General features: G+C 44.0%; 1 protein-coding gene across 4 annotated transcripts in view; it reads left to right on the top strand.

Annotated features, from left to right (window-relative positions):
* Positions 1–646: 646 nt before the first annotated feature.
* nectin1a (nectin cell adhesion molecule 1a) overlaps positions 647–17,000 on the top strand; it is a 177,160-nt gene continuing 160,806 nt past the window's right edge. Inside the window, exon 1 of one of the 4 annotated variants that reach the window (XM_064352534.1) lies at positions 647–2,032. In XM_064352534.1, coding sequence (XP_064208604.1) covers positions 1,975–2,032 — 58 coding nt within the window. In that variant the 5' untranslated portion in view covers positions 647–1,974. The remainder of the gene's footprint in view (positions 2,033–17,000) is intronic. The other 3 variants (XM_064352536.1, XM_064352537.1, XM_064352533.1) reach the window with 3 other exon arrangements.

Raw genomic sequence — 17,000 nt, 5'->3', positions numbered from 1 at the left:
CATACATGGTCACATTTCATGTACAATAATTACATTAACGTGTACTTTTTCCTTTGTTTAGTTTTTACGAAATCATGCAAAATGAGAATATTAGTTAAAATACATCCCTCGTAGTTGAAATTTGGATCATTCATTGACATTATTCACTGGAATCATTCACTGAGTTTTTTTTTTGTCCCCCCCAGGAGAGACAAATATGGCCAAAAAATAACCAGTGGAGAGGCTGGTGTTTTGTTTCCTTTTTCAGAGCCGACCTTTTACAGTATTCCAGACGACACGAAGTCAGTCATCAGCAAGAGCAGACAATAATACATCTGTCCCCAAAGACCCATAATTGCTTTGTATGAGTGACTCCAGTGGACACGCTGTTTTATCTGGTGAAAACAAAATTGCTATGGGCAAAGCTCCGCGGAACAGCCCTTTAAAGTTCACCCTCCCCTTCTCTGACAAGAATTTAATGGCGCACTTTTAATTGTAAATCGGTGATGTTAACTTTTGGAGTCACCAGACTTCCCGGCTAAAACCTGCAACAAACAGTTCGCAACGGTAATCTGTTGAGATGTAGTTTGCAGTAACAATGGCAATGTGTACGGAAATTATTGGAAACTGTTTTGCCAGTTCTCCTCGCGAGGAAGTGAGTGCAAAATAACACACAGCCGGCTGTTTCAACTTTTACGTTTGGTTTCACACTATACACCAGGTGGGTGTTAATTAACACCCCAACCTACCGCGAAAATTCTACATCAGGCTACCACACACTTGAAGCGTTGAACAGCGGCTACAATCGTTAATGCACAATACTTGGCAGCTAGGACGCTCTTCGGTATCAAACGAAAACATATGCACGAAAAACGATTAAGTAGATTCTGTTCGTATGCAACTCGGAGCAAGGTTTACGTGGTGCATTGAACGCAAACTTTTTATTTGCTGTAATTCGCGTAATTAGCCGTACTATACCTTATTTTCAGGAAAACCTAAGCTCCTCCTTATCTAACGTCACACGATTCTGATCTCCCCTCCGCGGTTGTCAGATACATTGAAGCATTTCGGGGTGAAGCATTCTTATAACCGGGCAGTATCTACCGTCTCGGATTGCATCTAGGGAAATTGAACTTGTTTTCTTCTGAGGGGGAAATATTGTCTTAAACAACAGAAACAAAGGATAGCGTATCCTTCGGTCAACCAATTTAATATCCAAATATTCTAAGATTGTAAAACAAGGAGAAGTGGACGCTTGGATTTTTGGAACTTTAACATCAGGCAACAATTAGGGCAACACATACGACTCAGTAAGCAAGTATCTCGGATATTTTAAACATGTATTGAAGATACTGCTGTATTTGACGTGCTATGAGCTTAAAAGCACTAGGACAGAACAGTTCGTGTGCTTTGGGAACTTGGTAGGCTACAGAAGCATCGACCACCCCCACCCTCCCTCCCTCTTCCAAAAACTAAGAGTGGGGGGTAAAGACACAAGCAGCGCTGCCGCACTGCTGGGAACATTCTGGATATAACAGATATAGCGGAGTCGTTTTCACGGGAAACAATGGATTGCTAAACTCGATTTATCTATGCTTTACGTCGATTTACACCGGCATCCCGTCTCCGCGCTGCGTTTCTGCATAGCGGACTGCGAGCGTTTTGTACCGCAAGCAGCCAAAGGGAAAGACCGACGTAACTGCAAACTCGTTTAACCGCTCAACTTGGAGTCGCTGTGCTGTGGGCTAGTACTTAAAATTAGAGATTGTAAGCGAAATAATCTTAGTTTAAATCTCCGGGGCTCTGCCAGCGTGCGTCGTCCAACTCCGATCCCAGCGGAGTATCGGGCATATCCCATCCAACCGGACAGGAATTTGGACTGTGTCTCGTGTTTAAGTTGAATGCCTGAACGAATTCGTCTCGTTTGAACACGTCTTGCCGCTCAGGAGTTCCAGGGTCCAGGGAAGTCTGAACATTTGTGGAAAGGTTGCTTACATGGCGATGGCGATGTTGCCGAGTTTTTGGATATTCCTGATGGCTGTCTGCGTGCCAGGTAAGACACTTCTGCACCACTCCGTTAGCTAATGGCGATGGCTCCGTCAAAACTCCGGTTCCTTTTTTGGATATGATGCGGATGGGAGAATGTTTCAGTTCTATCAAATAGTACCTTTCCATATCTCCAGCGTTCACTATCGCTGTTCCTCTAAAAAAAATCTACTGTAGCCTACAGAATCGTGAGGAACTGGGTTAAAATAAGATTCACGGAACGGCTGTGGGAACATTCACACAGCCCTGCTTAAGAATAACGTGAACTTGTTTGAATGATTAAATCGCATGCTGCACGAGCTCAGGCAGAAGATGGCGGTAGGGATGAAATCCCTAATAACGTTGGTGGTACGGCTGAATGAAAAGTGAGAAAAAATGCGGTAGTTATTTCCCCCAGGTGAGAATGATGGCAGGTTGCCAAATAAATAAACAAATAAATAAATAAATGAAAGTCCTGTGTTTGTTTCCTATCCGCATGTTTTGGTACTTTATTTATACACCTTATTATATGTTTGCATCAATAAACACGCGAAATTTAGATCCCGACCTTAAATTCGGGTTATTAATCACTAGGTGAAGAAAATACATCGGTTTGTCGTAGTCACCCTTATGGCTCTTGGCTCTACAGATCACCACAGTTTCCCACAAAAATACGACACACTATTGACATGCATGAAGAATACATCTGAAGAATTTGAAGAAAAACGTCACTCTACTCAAAGAACGTAGTATATTTTAGTCATTTGCATGTTGGTTAATCATGATTATTCTAATTAGATTTCCAACAATGACGTTAAATACAAATTTTAGTTCCCAATTAATTTTTTCGTTAATGTCCTTGTTATACAGTATTTCATTAGATGTTATGAAATTGCTTGCATTTGTTCACATACTCCATTATGATATTTCACAGATGCATTCTATAACTGACAGTGCAAACAGTTTTCAGTGTGATTAAAGAGGAACCACCCACACATTAGAATGTGATGGCTGGGTTACTGGTCTCTCCATATTCTTAGTTTTTTCTTACACTGATTTTCAAAACGAGTTGGTTATCATGCCATCAGATGCTTAAACTTCAGGATGAACGGTTCATTTTCAACCTAGTGGTCAACCAAGCTGGATTGATTGATTCATTGATTCATTGATTGATTGATTCATTGATTGATTCATTCATTCATTCATATTTCTTTGTATTCTTTCATTTTTAAAACAGAAATGAGAGGAGAATGTATTAGCTCTATCAGATGTAATGCACAACGTACATGAGGCACAGGTTAAAAGGGTAGCCTGGTCTTTTTTGCTGACATCACAGCTGTCAGTGACATCACATTGTAGATGTTTGATTGGATATTCATTTCATGAAGCTACAATAGTCTCACATTCGCAAAAGACTTTATTAGCAATACAGCTATACACAAAGGTGCATTGAAGTCTGCTATTCCAAACCAAGGTCACAATGTTTCTTGACAGGTATGGAGAATAGTGTAACTTAAAGGCAAAGTTGAGTTGAATGATTGGTGGTAGTCTTCAGATGGTATTAACTAATTATTTGTAGGCCAGATGTCTTTTGAAATCTTGGCCACACTTTCACAATTCTTGTGCACATGATTGCACTGACAGTGTTTACGTAGGCTACTATATAACTGACAGCTAGTACATAGCTATCATATAATGTGCATGTGCTGTGGTTTGGATAACGGTAAGAGCTAAATCTGAAGTTAGTTGATTGGGATTGTCAGGGCAATGGTTTGGAATTGATTATTCAGATACTCTTGCTTCTAAAAAATGTATTCCAAAGCAGTTACTGCATGCTTATGATTGTAGATACACACTAGTTACGCAGTAGTGACAACATAGTTTAACTGCTAAAGTTTCCAGTTTATGGAGTCAAAAATACCAAGCTAGTAAGAACAGAATATCATCTTACTGTTTTGGAACCTTAAGTATTTAAGTTAAGTACTTTTGAACTGAAGTACACTGAAAGAAGTCACGGCAAGTGTTTTTAAAATATATTTTTTTAAGCATACATGGTTGCTATTCAGCTTTGCTCTTACTGTATGCGATGAATGAAAAAATGGTGATGTCAGTGTGGCTCGCCTTTTAATGAAGGCCCTCGAGCCTTATAAAGTTAGCATTAAACAAACAACATCAGTTCATAAATCCGCTATGTAATTTGGACGTAGGGCTCTCTGACCAGCCTTGTTAAACGATAATGAACCTGGTTGACCAGGACAGCTGGACGTACGTAGCTCCCCAGAAAGATAGCGAAAGCGAAGGTTGTTGTATTCCACCGTGGTTTGTTTACTTTCAGTTACGCACACCAGCGGCGACCTCAAATCGAGTTAATTGACCGTTGTGCTCTAATCGCGTTCCCTCGTTAAAAACCTTTGTGAGATGACAGTTAGGCAGTTTGAAATGTCTGCGCGGAGGAGCTCGCTTTCGGAGTGAAATGACGTGGCCCCACGCCGCGGCAGAAAAAACGACGGGACGAGATCGTCTTCACACACCGCCCCGGCGCCGGCGACGAGCGCCCGTTGTGTTTTTCTCCATTTCACGCAGCGTCATTGTGTTCTTAAAAAAAAAAAAAAAAAGGGATTTGCAGGAGTTACGCGCGTTTTCTCTCTACCCTGGGGACCGACACAATCAAATATCAGCTAGGCCCCGACTAGAAGCCAGGTTTGTTCTCGGCTCCATCAAGCTTGCTGTTATTTCAGCCACAAGCGCTGGCTTTTTCGTATAGCCACACCTACCGAGCATTAGACATTGGATATCAACAGTATTAGACATCAACTCTGAAATATTTGACCCTGACAGAATACACTTGGCATCTTATCCAAACATATTACAGCATGTCAGATCTGGTTTATAGAGACCACTCTGCCCACAGAGGATTCTCCATTACCCGGGATAGACTTGGTTTTTCTTTTTTCGGTCCATTGCTCAACAATAAAATTATATGCAAACTGACAGTTTACTGAAGGGGCCCTTTGTGGAGAGAGTTTCTCTATCGCATCTGTTGTAAATATTTTTCCCATACTGGCAAGTAGGTCTGCAAGGGGGTAATCCAGCAAATAGCAATTCTGATATGCATGAGGAGGGGGGAGTTGAGGTTTTCAGTGCTAAAAAAACCTGAGGTAGGTTGTAAATGAGACCATGCTGACTTAGTTCTTTGCAGTTGAAAAAGCCAAGCTTTGGGAACATCTGGTGTTAACAATAGGTTTTTCATGAAAACTAAAGCAGTGCTGTATTAAGTGGGGATAAATAGGTAATGTGACACCAGAGGCAATGTCACAAAGTGTGTGGAAGGCTCTAGCATTTAGGATTTGTCATCTTTATCTTGAATACACACATGCTTCTGTATTCACTGTCCTATAGTTACTGTATTATGCAAGAGCAGAGGATGTCTGTTGAGTTAATGAAGGGAAACTGTCCTGTATGTCCCCCTGTCTGCAAGCCAGTTTTTAACCCTTTAAGGTGTAAGACTACAAATATAAGATTAGAATGTTCTTAACTGAACATTCTAATGCTGATGTAACAATCACTACTGGTAATGGAAAGCAACAGAGTTCTGGAACACTGACTTAGAATTTTGAAAAAGCATTCCAATAATCCTGCTCTTCAGAGGGTACTCTTCAGAGGGTTATACTCTTGAAATTCTGATGGTCCTATTACCCATGATATCAGGGCACAATACATACAGGCCTGTTCTGTTCAAGTGGCATGAGCTGAGCAGTTCAGTTTAAATTTAGGAAGTTAATTGAATGTACTTGTTGGGGAAAAAAAAATGCTCATAGAACTATAAGGTTCAGTTCATCAGTTGAATTGACATTCGTTTCCCGAATTGACTGAATTGAAATGGAATTTTCATCAGTCCCGGTTCAAAGGGTGCCTAGTTTTCATTCCGGCCTTAATTACTTGATTGGCGCCATTGATCCGACGGGAACGTGAATCGGTCGTAGTTCCCGGTGTCGGCGAGCCGCTGGTCTGACAGTCACCTCCGAAAGCCCCCCGAGGACTGTGAAACTGCAGGAGAAGGGGAGAGGAAATCACTTTTCTAGCTCATTATTTTCAGCGTGGGAGGCCCGCAGTGGAAAACAAATTGAGAGGAACGCAGAAGAACTGCCCAATCGGACCGGCGCGTCGAGAGCAATTACGCCGCTAGGGAACGACCCCGCGGCTCGGGCCACCGGCGCAAAAAACACACAGGAAGTGGCCCGGGTTCACGAGGATTCATTTGAATCGATGAATCGGTAAATTTAGGGAATGAGTACTTATCGTGGGCGGTGCAGTGAGTAGCACTGGCGCCTCACTGCAAGAAGATACCGAGTTTGAATCCAAACCGAGGACCTTTTCTGTGTGGAGTCTGCATGTTCTCCCTGTTTTCGTGAGGGCTTTTCGCCAGGTACTTCAGTTTCCTCCCAAAATCCAATGACATGCAGGTTAGGGCTAATTGGAGACTCGAAATTGCCCATAGGTATGAGTGTGTGAGTCAGTGTTCTGTGGGCCCTGCAAGCGGATTGGCGACTCGTCCAGGGTGTATTCCGGCCTCTCGCCCACTGCATGCTGGGAAAAGTTCCAGCCCGCCCACCACGACCCTGAGCAGGAATAGGCAGTTTAAGAAAATGGATGGATGGATTATTTATCACTGGTGCCAATCAAAGCAGAGCATAAGCCATAGCCAGTTAGCATTTTTAATGTGTCCTTGAGTGAACTTCATAGGAGTAATAACCTCGGTGTCTTGCGTACTCTTAGTTCCTATCTGAATTTTGTGTTAACTGACATTTCCCGTTAGGGAAAGTAGAAATGTGCCTCTCTCATATGCACACAAAGGTCACATATTTAATAATTCAGGCGATGCGGGGGAAAAAATGGCAATCCTTTTTTTCCCTTCCCTTAATGCTCCTATAGAGCTGGAAATCTTCCACGGCTCAGAATGAGGGGAAGGCTTTGCTCATATTTCATTTAAGGAGCAAAATTAAATATAAGTGAGGAAAGTGGTAATGCATCACACCCCCGATGCCCAGATTGTATAATTACATTCTACCCCCAGAAATGGAAACAAATGACAGTGGAAGGAATGGAAATGAAGTTATTGGTTTAGTGGAGGGGGTGGAGGGGGGTCCAATCTTCTCCAAAAAGGGGTCTGTGTGGGTGCTGGCTTTTTTTCCAGCCCAGTGCTGAAGCACCTGGTTCTCCGTATCAAGGTTTTGATTGAAGACCATGATTAGTTAATTGAATTGGGTGTCTCAGTGCTGGGCTAAAATAAAAAAACCTGCACTCACACACCGGCCCTTTTTGGATTAGATTTGACACCCCTGGCTTGGTGTATTTTGCAGGATCTGGTTTGCAAACCAGTGCGAATGTAACTCTCGAGCAGGAAGTTGGGAATGTTTATCATGGACGGTAGGATTGCGTATGATCTCAGCATCGGCTTGAATCAAGTAACAGCATTATATCCTTCATTTATGACTCCATGGAAAAGTCGGTAGCTGGTTTTCTTAAACGCGTTTCCCTCCATTTAGCACGCTTTATAGCGTCTTGGCGCACGGACGTTCGGCTGGCAAGTCAATGTGGATTTTCTCAGGGCCCAGCAGGAAGATGTAAGAGAAAAGGAACTGAGGATATAAGAGGACGCATAATGCACCCTCATTATGTCCTTCTCTTTTACCGCCTAAACCTCTTGGGAATTGCTCATGGGGAAAACAAATGCATGGGAATGTTGTGGCTATAGGTGGTCTGAGTTGGTATTGTGGCTATAGGTGGTCTGAGTTAGCATTGTGGTGAATGTGGGGGGGGGGGGGGGGGAGGGGAGGGGAGGGGCGTTTCCATGGAGGAGAGTAGCATACTCGCCATACATAGCAACCAAGCCCTGACCCCTCAGCCCATATTTCAGTGGCAGTGGCCGGGCCACTTGCTGAATATCTCGATTCAAAGCTCTTCTTCTGTCGCCCTTCTCCTCAGACATGATCGCCTTGTATTAAATGCAAGTTACTTTGGCTTATTAAAAGAAAACATTGAACAATTAAAAAAAAATTCAACCATATTGGTATCAAGTAAATGGTAAATGGACTGCATTTATATAGCGCTTTTATCCAAAGCGCTTTACAATTTACAACAAGTCAGACGAGGGTGGATTCAGAAGTGTCAGACATTACGCACCATGTGACACAGGTGCTGCTGTGGGTTGCAGTACAATGCTAATGTTTTTTTGTGATCAAGTGTTTTTTTATTTATTAATTAAAAGGACAGTTGGTACGGGAGTGCAAAGATACAGAAGAGCAACAGAAAATGTCAATGAAAATAAGCACGGTGCTAATGTTGAAGTTCTCCATAAACCTTCACTACACTTCCCCAAGTAGGCCTGCACCACTACAGAACGTTCCTGTGCAGTTGGAAGTCTGCCAATTGATTGCACCCACATTGATGAACTCCCCATATGTCTGAATACTGAGGTTTTTTTTTTATTTGCCGTTGGTGCCTGTGGTTTCTTCACTCACGCCCACTTGATATCGTGAACCGTGCTGCTTTTTTTCCCTCCAAGCAGTCCTGTACGATCGCTTTTAAGATTACTGCTTCCCTCACGTCGATGCCCAGGATTAGAAAAAAAAGCTGCCGCTACTGTATTTTGCGGTGTTTATCTGGGAACATTTTAGTGTTGAACCGCATAAAAAAAAATCATTTGAAAGTACGGCTCTGTCGTTCGGGGATAAGAGCGAACCGATGTGCTTTTTAAGTTTCTCGGTAATTGTCTCGGATCTCTGCAGTGTGCGTTTGTTCATCTAAATTTTAATGAACTGTTGCTGCTCTGCGTCCCTGGTTGGGCTGGGACAGAGAGAGTTTTTAATACTGTCAGTGCATCATAATTAAAAAAAAAAAATAAAAAAAAATATCCAATGATGCACGGTTTTATTTATGAAGGGTGAGGAAAGCAATCAAGTAATCCCTTCAACCATTACACCCTTTTGTGCTTTAGAAACATTCTCATACCCCCACAGTACGTAGAAAGTTCTGCAGTCGGCAAGTTTTTATTGCAATATATGTATATTATTTAATCATTTAGGACCGGTGGCTGCAAGTTGCCTGCCCATTCATTAGCTTGAGAAAGCCCTGTGCACTTTATGCTAATGCACTAAATAACTTTCATTGTTCTGTAGTATGTGAACAAAGATTTTTGTTGATTAAAGAATGCAGTATACATTTACTTCCTTATTTTAAGCGCACATGTAGTTGCCAATGATTTGAACCATCATTTAACTGTTTGTGGAGGAAGGGAGAAGAGTTTGTTTTTTTTCTGCACTCCAGTATATCAAGTTTTATGGCTTTTTTTGTCAGGGATAGAGAAGAATTCAGTCATTCACTCTGAGGTTAAAAGGTGACACAGTAAATTTCCTCAACTCTTTTGATGTTCCTGATAATTTATATAGCTCTTTTTTGACTAACAGTGTTTGTTGTTCAAACATAGAAAAGAAAACGCAAGAGAGGACAGGTTTTTTGAAAGTACCGTGGGGCTTTTGGAAGCTTAGGGAGTTTGAGTCATGGAGAGCATGCGCTTATGAGCACAATGCAAGATTTTAGTAAAGTAGAGCATGTTGGCATGCATCCACAGGTGGTGGGGACTACACTGTGCTTAAATCTCCTTAAGTTATTTTAACTTTCAAACATCTGCTTCACCTCTGAGTTTAGCGTGTTCATAAGTAGCCATGTTATCACTAATGTCTTTATCAAAATAAAATGTGAACAAGGAAGGGCGCAGGTCAATCCTTAGGCGACATTTCCCATCACTAGTCCCTGGGGGACTACACTTCCCATAACACTTCATGCACAGACACGATCTTCCTGATTGTTGCTCTTCGTGGTCTACTCTGTAGCAGACTCGGAATCCACTCTAGGATAACTCTTTTAAACCCTTCTCATTTCTGTGCTGATTTCCCATGTGGTATGAACAACAAATTTTTGGAAAATCCAAAAATGCTATGCTATGCGATCAGCCCAGTTTGGGCTAAAGTAAACTGTAACGTCTTTAAAGCATAATGATGGTTTATAATAGGTCTTTCCAGGAATAACTACAAAACAGCCTATCCTTAATGATATATTACAAATCTGATTTGATATACAATACTATATCTGAGAAGTATATTTCACTAAGCAGGCTTTATCGGATCTTGAAATCACTTTGATATCCAAGATTTCATTTAATTATATGATGTTTTTAAGTAAAATAAGAGAATGCAGGACTCAACATACACACACAGGCACATTATCTTATAAGTGAATGTTTACTGATTGATATATTATTTTCCAAGCCTGGCAAATCCTACCTAGTTTTTGTCTTGTATGGGGAAATTTATCCAAGTGCCACTCAACATGCTCTTTAAGTTGAGTTCCAGTATGTTAGGAAACTACAATATTGACAAAAGGACATTGGCTCCATCCCCGATAATTAGCATTTAAATGGGCTTATTTACATAATATAGCTGTCAGTTGTCAGCTCAGGGGTGGGAATGATTTGTCCCCCCCCAGTGGCTCGCTTGCTGTTCCCAAGACAACACCTCAGTCAGAAGCAATGAACACTGGCCTGCATGAATCCTCTTTAGGGAATGCTACACTACGGTACATATCTTACAAGTGGAACCAAATAGTAGAACTCAATGCCTGAGCCTTGATATCCCTTCAGCTTAAATTGACGTTTAATAATAGTAATAACAATACTACTACTACTACTACTACTACTACTACTACTACTACTACTACTACTACTACTACTACTACTACTACTACTACTACTACTACTACTACTACTACTACTACTACTACTACTACTACTACTACTACTACTACTACTACTACTACTACTACTACTACTACTACTACTAATAATAATTATTATTGTTCTACTGTAATATTAAAGTTCTGCAAACTTTTTATTCTTCTCACATTAATTATACATCTAACTTTATACCTCAAACTCAATATTTAAATGTCTCAATATTTAAATGTGTTTTATGTGAGAATACAATAGAATACAATTCTGGATAAAAATGTGAAATTTAATTGCCCAAGTATTGTCAGATATGTCATTGTCTGATTGTCTGTTTTGAGGAAGGCCAGGCATTGTTTAAATAATTTGTATTAGCTATTTGTCTGGAAATATCTAAATTGCTTTCCCCCCAAACTGTTCATTGTGGAATAATGGGACGTAAAATCGTGTCTTGATTAAAGATGTGTGCCTGCGCTCTTTTGTTCTGTTTTCGGCGGAAACACGGATGCGCGTTCTGCAAATGGCCTGTCGAAAATGGTCCACTGTTGTGCGCTTTGTCTTGCTGGCGCTCGCGACAGCTTCATTTGTCTCTGCGTCGTTAAAACAGTTCCTCTGTTGTTAGGGCGCAGTGTGGCGGGTGTGGTGTCATTGTGTTTCCCGGTGGTAAATATGCTTATTTTGCCTTGCTGTGGTTTTGCTCATCTTTTCCGTTGTTGTAACGGCTTCGGGCTAAAAACGCAGCTAACTTCGAGGAACTCGTTTCAATCAGGTATTCTGAAGCGAGATATTTTATCAGTGTGGGAGAGGACACTGTTAATTTGGAATACTTGCGGAAGAAGAGGGAGTAGATCCCTCAGCGTAATGTCTCTCTAATTCCATTCTCCAGCCCAGCGGAAGTGTTGTCTGTGAACAGACTTGTTTGCCATTGGTGTGACAGTGTCCAAATGTCCTGACAGGAAATTGTACACTGAGGGCAGCCGACCAGTTTGGGACTAGGAGGTTAGTAGGAGGCCCTATGAGAGATTGGAGTTGCATTATGGGTTCTTCATCAACCCAAAATAATCCCTGGCTAGGCGTTACAGTAATGAACAGCGGCAGAAAACATTAACAGGAATTATCTGCCCGGGAGCTAGAGATCGAACTGAAACCACCTTGGTACTGGAGCTGCATAGCTAATGCTCGCCCTGTTCTGAAGAGACCGGCACATCTTCCTGGGCACTCTGAGCCGAGATGTTGCTGAGACTACCAAAACGTGACCTCCCCCTCATTTACAATCAATCTGTGTATTGTTTTTTTTAGTGTGGAGTTTGCCTGCTTAGCAAAGTCAGGTCAGGACAATTTTCCAGAGCTGTGACCTGTATATTCATCCATCAATTCTCCTGACTGAAAAAACTTCATTTACACACGGACACACACACACACACACAACATATAGCCTACCACACACACACAGACAGAGAGAGGGAGATGGAGAGGGAGGGAGGGAGGGAGGGAGGTAGAGAGAGCTTGGAGCTTGTCCAGAAAGAACTTGAAGTGTTTAATTCATGAGGAATTTCTGAGGTGAGCCATCACAAAATGATCACCTCATTGGATAGTTTACGATGGCATTTGGTTCCCATTCAACTGGATACATGGAAAATCACTTTTGCAGTACATGCCCAGCAGCATTTTTTCCAAACCACAGTAGCTAATAGCCAAAGTAGCTAATGGCTAGTATAGTAACTATTCAGATAATTACCTGCTAAGAGCTACTTCCTTAGTATACTGTGAGCCATGGTTTTTAAAATGGCTTGAAGACCACCACTGTTATAGCCATACTCCAGGCATTATTTAGTGTCTCCTCTCTCATTTGGCAAAGCATCATGGGTAATACGCTTCATTGGGAACAGTCTTCTCTCTTGCCTTGCAAGTGCCCACGGGTCACTTAGCCACAGCTCTTCCCTTTGGCGGCGAAGACCACCGCGCTTCGTCGTGTTTCTGTTCCCAGGGTTACCGTCGCGTCGCGCTCCTCGACGCCTGTAAAACAGCCAGGTGATCCGAACGCCGGCGTCTGTGATTTCACAGCCCCCCAGACGAGGCCACGTCTGCTCCAGAAGCCTCGCCGACAGGTTTACGGAGATTTAACGGCGTCAAATCCGCGTGTTTTTTTTTTTTTTTTTTTTTTTTGAGGAGGGGATTAAACATTTGGGGAATGCCGCCTCCGGGATGATGGATGAGCATCGGGCGTGAAAATGCAATTACTCCGGCCCGGAATTTTGTCAAACGCGGAAATCTAATCCGAGAAGGGATCGGGTTCGACGACGCCGACGTCACCGGGTCGCGAGCGAGCGAGCGTGCGCACGCCTCGTGGTTTCCTCTCGGCTCGGCTGTTTGGTTTCGCCCGTCGACGGGAATTAATCCCGTGGCGGGAGGCTGAAGAACAGCGGTCGGGGGTAAAACGCTTTTCCGACGGAAGCTTTCCGTTAAACCGGCATCGCCCGAAAACGTATGAGGGGGGGGAAAAAAAAAAGTAATTTGATGCGTGTGTGTGTGTGTGAGCGTTTCATCCTGCGGGTTTCATCCGGTGAATTCACACTCGTCCCTGCCATCCATCACCCGGGTGCTTTTGTCAGCTTTCTGGGAGTCTGAGGGGACCCAGGGTGAGATCATGAAGTGATAAAGCTTCGGTAACGTGTGTACTTGAAACGCTTTTATTCTTCAGAGGCGGCGATATTTGAGATCTGTCTTGCGAGGGTCCCGACAATTTTAAAAGAACATGGTACTAGCCAAAATATGTAAACTTTACCTGGGTTCTGTTCTCCGTAATGGCTAATTATCCAGGTAACATTAGCCATCTCGCTAGCTAACATAGGCACTGTCCAAATTAATTCTCAAGTGACATGATGAATTGTCTCGCACTGCATTTCTTCTTAAAGAAGTGCTTTTTGAAGTTCAACTTGAGTACAAAGGACAATGACAACAGCACTTGCTGTGCGTTTTTGTATGAATATACTTTTTTTGATGGTTTTAGGCATTAAGGATCAAGTGCGTTTGGACATCAGTTTTAGGCACAGCATTGTACTGGCTGCTGCCTTCTTTCCCCTAGGCCTTCGTTACATACCCTGTACGCAAGTTCACACATCCTGATATTGATTAGGATTATTATAGATGTTGGACAGGGATTTGACTAGTCTGATTCGGGAAGTATAGCTATTCAATGTCCACAAAAGACACAACATTAATATATTATTCATGAGTCACACTATCTTATCAAGGACAGGCTGTGTGGCCCTTATTTTATGTCATCTATATGAGGTTAAGTACCTTACTCAGGGGCACAGGAGCAATGTTCCACTCGGGACTTGAACCTGCAACCCTCCAGTTATAAGGCTGTGCCACCGCTGTCTTACACAGTAGGGTTTTGGCAGGGTCTTCACGGGCCATCCAAGCCTAATTATCTGACATTTGGAAAGTGCCAGACCTTTTCTCTGCTATTTTACCACAAATGTCACATAAGACCAGCGCGCACCTGTTTGGACTCGAAGGGACGGGACAGATCCTTCTGTGTGGAATTTGCATGTTCTCCTCGTGTCCGCGTAGATTTCCTCCGGGTCCTCCGGTTTCCAAAGACATAGAGGTTGCCTAATTGGAGACTAAATTGCCCATAGCAGGTATGAGTGTGTGAGTGATGTGTGAATGGTGAGAGAATGGTGTGTGTGCGATGGTCTGGCGAACTGGCCAGGGTGTATTTCTGCCTCTCGCCCAGTGCACACTGGGATAGGCTCTAGCACCCCCCGTGACCCTGACCAGGATAAGCGGGTATAGATAACGGATGGATGGATTATAATGCCATTCAGCTGGTTACAGCATAGTTTGCACTGTTGCGGTTGTCTAAATGTGTCTTCCTTTACCAGGTTAGGAAGGTTTTATAACTGTATAACTGGGAAGTAGGTTTTACGAGGTTGTATAACTGTAAAAAAGCATTTCAGGGCAAATAAAGAATTTTTTTTCATTCCCCAGAAACTATATTAAACAGATCCAGATAAGGCCAGATAATTTACTGCATAGTCAAATCTGCTTTGCTTTGGATTTGATGGGTTGACGCGTTATGTTACCTCATTTATTTCACTTTTGTATTCACTGTAAAATAAAGGGAAGCAGGTTGCATGTCCTCCAGTGCTAATGAGCAGTCGACTGGCAGATGAACTCGTCCCGCACGCAAGTTCGCGTCTATTTAAGACGACAAGAGCCGGCATTTCGACACCGGTTTCGGCACAAAAAGTGCGGGAGCCGTAGCGACCCCGGGCTACACGGCGTCTGGGTTGGGAGCATTGCTAGCGCCGATAGATTCGGTCCAGCCGCCGCTAATTACGTTGGATCGGAGCGCGCGAGCGCAGCTGTTCGTCGTTTCCTTTCTCGCGCTGAATCCCGTCGTCGCGAATTGAGCAGGGCGCTGAAAAACGATTCCGACGATTCGATTTTCCATTCTTTTGTCGGCGTGCAGCTTTGGCGTAAATGCGCCTCTCGGGCGTTTCGTTGCGTTGAAATCCGACGCGCGGTTTCCTCCCGCTTTCCGCGCGGCGGTTGGATTTCGACGCTTTCTCACGCGGCGTCTTTCATCGCTTCCTCCTGTAGGAAACGTCTCTTGGCTGCGGATCGGCGTTCAGTTCCGATTCGCTAATGTCCCCGTCGGTGCTGCGGAGTGACATCACCTGTTATTTTTTTTTTTAAACATCCTCCGTTCGCAATTACCTCACACAAACTTCTTTGGTCTTTTTTTTTTAAATATTATAAATCGAACGACGCTATTGGAGGAAGCTGTGCAGAAGCATGTTAGCATGAGTGACAAGCTGATGTCTTTGATCGTGTTTGCGTTCGCCCGGATGGCACGGATTTGGTTCAGTTAGTTCGGAAGTCTGGCTGAGTGGCTGAAATAAAACACTAAAATTTGTTGTTTTATATTCAACATGAGCTGTGTTTAGCTGCTCATTCAATGGCCCCTCTTCTCTAGGGCAGGCTTGGACTGGCCTGGCTTTTTGTTGCTAAAACAAACACAATTAAGCCTTTTTTCATTCTCTGTTTTTTTTCTTCTTTCTTTTACCTCGAGCCAGGTGGCCACTGAAGGAAAGAAAACAAAGCATCCTGTGGCCCGGGTTTGCGGGGTCAGATGTGATTGTCCTCCACAGGTGCTACTTGACAGGAACAGAGCTGGTCAGCTATCTGCTCAACGCATCAGGAAGTCCAGGAAGTGTGCAGCTGGCTTTCCTGAGTACACTTGCAGGAAGGGGGTCGAGGGTCGCGGGGGGCAGGTGGGGGGTGCTGGAAGTTCTGGCTGCAAGCTTTCGCAGGTTCCTCTCCAGCAGTCGGGGAGCGTGTCTCTGCACCCACAAGGGAGCACTTTGTAAATTAGAAGCTTGATGCCAGGAACAATGCTTGGGAACAGACCTGGCAAAAAACTGGGAAGCTAATGTGGAAACACAACTTCCCCCCACACACTTCCAATGTGTTTTTTTTCCCGTTGAGGGATGTGTGTGTGTGTGTGTGTGTGTGTGTGCGCGCACGTGTGTGTGTGTGTGGACGTATGTGTGTGTGTGTGTGTGTGTGTGTGTGGACGTATGTGTGTTTGTGCATGTGTGCGTGTGTGTACGTGCGTGTGTGTATGTGTGTGTACATTTGTGTGTGTGTGTGCGTGGACGTGTGTGTGTGCGTGTGCATGTGTTGGTGTGTGTGTGTGTACGTGTGTGTGTATCCCCCCCCCCTCCCCCTCAGACAGAACTCCCCCAGCGTGCCAGACAGTGACAGATTGTCTTTGGCTTCCCGGGCCGCAGTCTTGATGTAGTTAAAGTGAGGAAGCGATTATGCTGTTGTTAGAGTTGATGACTGGAGCGTGAATGCAGAAAGCCCCCCCCCCTCTCCCCGCCCACCCCCCACCCCCTCCCCGCCGATTCGGCGTCCCTGGTGAGTCACTTTGACTCCCCGTTGAGGTGATGGATGGGATGGGGGCTCCCCGCCCGGGAGGGGGTGGCCTGCGGAACGCATCACGGCTGCGAGCGCTGGTCCGCCGTGCCCTTCGCCGGGAGGAAGCTTGCGTTCATTTCTAACGCGCGGATGCGTCGTCCGTCCAGCTCTCCGCGCCAGTTCTCCGAGGGAGATTCACGCGAGTGCAGGCCGCCGCGCTCCCTTCCTTTTGGCCCAAAATCCCTTCCTCCACCCCCCCCCCCCGTCCCCCCTCCCC

This window comes from Anguilla rostrata, chromosome 9, assembly GCF_018555375.3.
Source record: "Anguilla rostrata isolate EN2019 chromosome 9, ASM1855537v3, whole genome shotgun sequence".
In the NCBI taxonomy this organism is placed as follows: Eukaryota; Metazoa; Chordata; class Actinopteri; order Anguilliformes; family Anguillidae; genus Anguilla; species Anguilla rostrata.
Note: the sequence above shows the minus strand (reverse complement) of the source record. Positions and strands in the feature narration are given on the sequence as shown.